The sequence below is a fragment of the Cryptomeria japonica genome, chromosome 6, assembly GCF_030272615.1.
Source record: "Cryptomeria japonica chromosome 6, Sugi_1.0, whole genome shotgun sequence".
Lineage (NCBI taxonomy): Eukaryota > Viridiplantae > Streptophyta > Pinopsida > Cupressales > Cupressaceae > Cryptomeria > Cryptomeria japonica.
This window is the reverse complement of record NC_081410.1, coordinates 570061628-570065381: the sequence shown is the minus strand read 5'-3', so window position 1 is coordinate 570065381 and position 3754 is coordinate 570061628. Positions and strand designations below refer to the sequence as shown.

Genomic DNA, 3754 nt, shown 5'->3' with positions numbered 1-3754 from the left:
AATTAACAAATTAATCTTCAATTCTCATTAGATAAAATAAAGATGCATGGAAATAATTTTGGCTATTGAGAAGAGTTTGTTTTTCATCTAGTAGGAAGTCATTGCATCAACCCATTAGCTTTATAACATTTGTATGCCTTTGAAAATTCAAGAATCTATCAAGGTCACTAATTACGCACATGAGGATTTCTATCTTGCTTGCCACATAGCCATGAATGATACAAACTCATTTATTGACTGGCCTCATAGACCAAGAAGATTCATTCATGGACATAATAATTTTAGAATAATGTCTCACTATTTTCCTCACAAATGACAATAGACTCAATAATAAATCACACCCAAATGTCCCTACTTGATTCACCACACATCCACGAAACAAAAAGTACTTGGTCCATATATTAGAGATACACAAAGGATATCAACATCACCACTTTTATGGCTATTGAGATGTCAAAAAGAGCACTTGTGTACCCAAACAATCATATTCACATGTTTAATATTACAAAATGATACATAATACTGGTCGACAGAAAATACATAAAAGCATCCGAGGGGTAAAATATAACTTTGTAAAAATAAATTAGCCAATGGAAAACTTTTAAACTACTGGCCAATAAATGACCATGTCATAGATTTTTACAAGTGTGAAAGACTTAAGAAATGTGATCACCACTTAAAACAACTTGGACAAATGAAGAAGTGCTAATGTATAAATAATTTAACATATAGGGGCATTAATGAATAGTGTTGATTGTGGCCAAGATCAAATTATCAACACAAAAATAATTATTTAGTAGGAAATGTTTATTTTCTAGCTTATGAAAAGTTGTGATGTGTCACCTTATGTAAAAGGCTTATGAAGTGAAAGAAAGGAATACATAATTTAGAAAAACTTCCTAAGCCTTAGAGGAAAGTATTGTAGAATTTTTAATATATTTGCAATTACACAAGGAAGAAAACATGTCAAACTTAAAACAAGATCACACTATAACACAAGTCTATGCGCAGAAAACCTTTTTGGGTGGAAACCCCCACACTCCAAAGAAAGCTAATGTATTACATAGTAAACTAAACATGATTATAAAGACGAAACATTTGAAGGGTGTGTATGATTTTGTGGATTTGATCCTACAGAAAAGACTCGCATCTGTTAGCCAAAGCCTTGAGCGGAATGACTCTAAGAAGGATTTTCTGGATGTCCTGCTGGATTTCAGAAGCGAAGACTTCAATCTCGTTGATATTCGAGCCCTGATAACCGTAAGTACTGAAAAGACCCAAAAAAAAGTTTCACAAATTTCTGATATTTTAGCCAGAACGTCTTACTGTGGTAACGTTTTGCAGGACTTGTTTGTTGCCGGTACTGAAACCACTACTACAACAATAGAATCGGCCATGGCAGAATTCATTCACAATCCGCAGAAATTAAATCGAGTGCGACAAGAATTGGATGATGTAGTCGGTTGCAATAGAAGAGTGGAAGAATCTGATCTAGATCATCTGCCTTATCTAAATGCAGCCGTGAAGGAAATTTTCCGATTGCATCCGACCGTTCCTCTGCTGCTCCCCCACAAAGCTGAGAGCTCCTGCGTGATTGGAGGATTTGTGGTACCCAAAAACAGCCAGGTGATATTGAACGTGTGGGCCATTGGGATGGACCCTGCAATTTGGAAGAGGCCTTCAGAATTTGTGCCGCAGAGATTTTTGGAGGGTGAGAATAGCAGGATCGATTACAGGGGTCAAAACTTTGAGCTGATTCCATTTGGATCGGGAAGAAGAATTTGTCCAGGGCTTCCGTTGGCAAGTCGTATGATTAATTTTGTTTTAGCTTCATTACTTCATTCATTTGAGTGGAAACTTCCAGATGAGACGTGCTTCGAGCAGATGGACATGGCGGAGGAGTTTGGAGTTACGCTAAAGAAGGGTGTAGAATTAAAAGCAATCCCTGTACCCCGTCTGCCACATCATCTATACTAGCGGTCCGCGATAAGTATTAACTTGATCAAGTATGTAGCTCTTTTTTTTTTGGTTCTCTTCGATGCTGTTTAAACAATTTTCTTCGGGTATTGTATTCGACTTTTGGACGTAAATTGTGTAGTTTGAATCATGAGTAAAGTTGGTCAAAGGGAAATAATGTAGATATAATTTGCGTTTATATGAAAAGGAGATGTAATGTTTATCTACACTTAATAATATATTGGAGTACAAATTAAAGAATGGAATAAGATATAGTATTTTATTTAGTATTTTGATTCTATAAGTTAAGATATGGTTTTGGATAAAAGATAAAAAAATTCATAGAGTTTTTTATATTCAAATATTTTTTTTGTCTATAATTTTAAAAGTAGTTATTAGGCCAAGTTTCAATTTAGTAGTGATAATCGTTTATAATAGTCAAAGTAAACATAAGTCAACGAACAAAGATGGCGTATGTTAGTCTCATAAATTTCTTAATCAATATTAAGGATTTCTCAACTACAAATCCTTAATCTTTCAAAGAATTTCTCAAGAACCTCTATACAAGGCAATTTTCTTTACCTAATTGATGAGAAAGCAAAGTAGATCATATCACATGTTTATAATATTAACATCCAAGCATATAGATCATATCACAAGTTTTAATATTAACATTCAAGCATATAGATTATGACCATAATTTTGTAGTTGTTTCATTACAAGCTAAAATCAAGCATACACTTCTATACATTTGCTTAAGTCCCTCTACACAAACAAATATATTGTGTGTGATTTGTTTATTAGCTAACTTTTCAAAATTAATATCACATACCATTGACATGAATGTTTAAGACCTCCCAAAGACCTCCATGGTACAAACATAACCATTAGATCTCAAGGAAATAGTAGTTTCAAATAATTTTTGTTCTCTTTCTCCATAGTTATGATAATTGACAGTTGAAAAAGGCATTTGAGAGGAATCCTATAAATTATAGAAGCTACTAGAATTTGATTGTATAGGGGACTTATAAGGAGGATCCCCATGACCCCCAACCTCTATTCCTAATTAAGGTGAGAGGGTCAAACATTGCAATTATGGTTTTATCATAGGCCTCATATGTTTCAACATGAACATATAAGAATGTAGCCAAAGTGTGTATAATTTTTGAAGTTTTAATATTTCAAAATGCCATGTAATACCCAATGTTCTAGTTATTGAAAATTACTTTTTAATTATTTCTTCACCTTTTGACAACTATTTTAAAATAGATTGATTTTTTTTTTAAAAGAACATTTTCCTTGTACATGTTGTTCCATGAGCAATCCTACATTTGTAGTATCTCAAGTCTTAAAACCTTTGAACAAAATTTCTCATAAACTTAATCTTTTTGGAGTTCTCTCTCTCTCTCTCTCTCTCTCTCTCTCTCTCTCTCTCTCTCTCTCTCTCTCTCTCTCTCTCTCTCTCTCTCTCTCTCTCTCTCTCTCTCTCTCTCTCTCTCTCTCTCTCTCTACTATTTTTTTTTCATTTGTTTGCACTTATTTGACTTTATACAAGAAGGCTAATAATATTGCTATGACAAGAAATATTCAATAAGTAGTTAGCGATGGGAAATTAGTCTCTTAATTGTATAATGGCAAATAAAAGAGAGTTATGCTTGTTTTTCATAAGTATTTACTTTTACTTTGAGAAAGCTTAGTGTGGATACTATGGAGTGGCTTTACTACCCTATCAGAATGGGGCAAATACGTTTACTTTCTTTAGTTACTCTTTCATAGAATTGAATAACTTAGTTTTGTT

General features: G+C 33.4%; 1 protein-coding gene across 1 annotated transcript; it reads left to right on the top strand.

Annotated features, from left to right (window-relative positions):
- Window positions 1-1077: 1077 nt before the first annotated feature.
- Window positions 1078-2120, top strand: LOC131049330 (cytochrome P450 76T24-like). The gene has a single exon (XM_057983378.2). The coding sequence runs from the start codon at window positions 1078-1080 to the stop codon at window positions 1975-1977; it is 900 nt and encodes a 299-aa protein (XP_057839361.2). The 3' UTR covers window positions 1978-2120.
- Window positions 2121-3754: the final 1634 nt, after the last annotated feature.

Excerpts from the sequence above, each read along its gene's own strand:
- LOC131049330 (XM_057983378.2), top strand. The coding sequence starts at position 1,078 with ATGATTATAAAGACGAAACATTTGAAGGGTGTGTATGATTTTGTGGAT.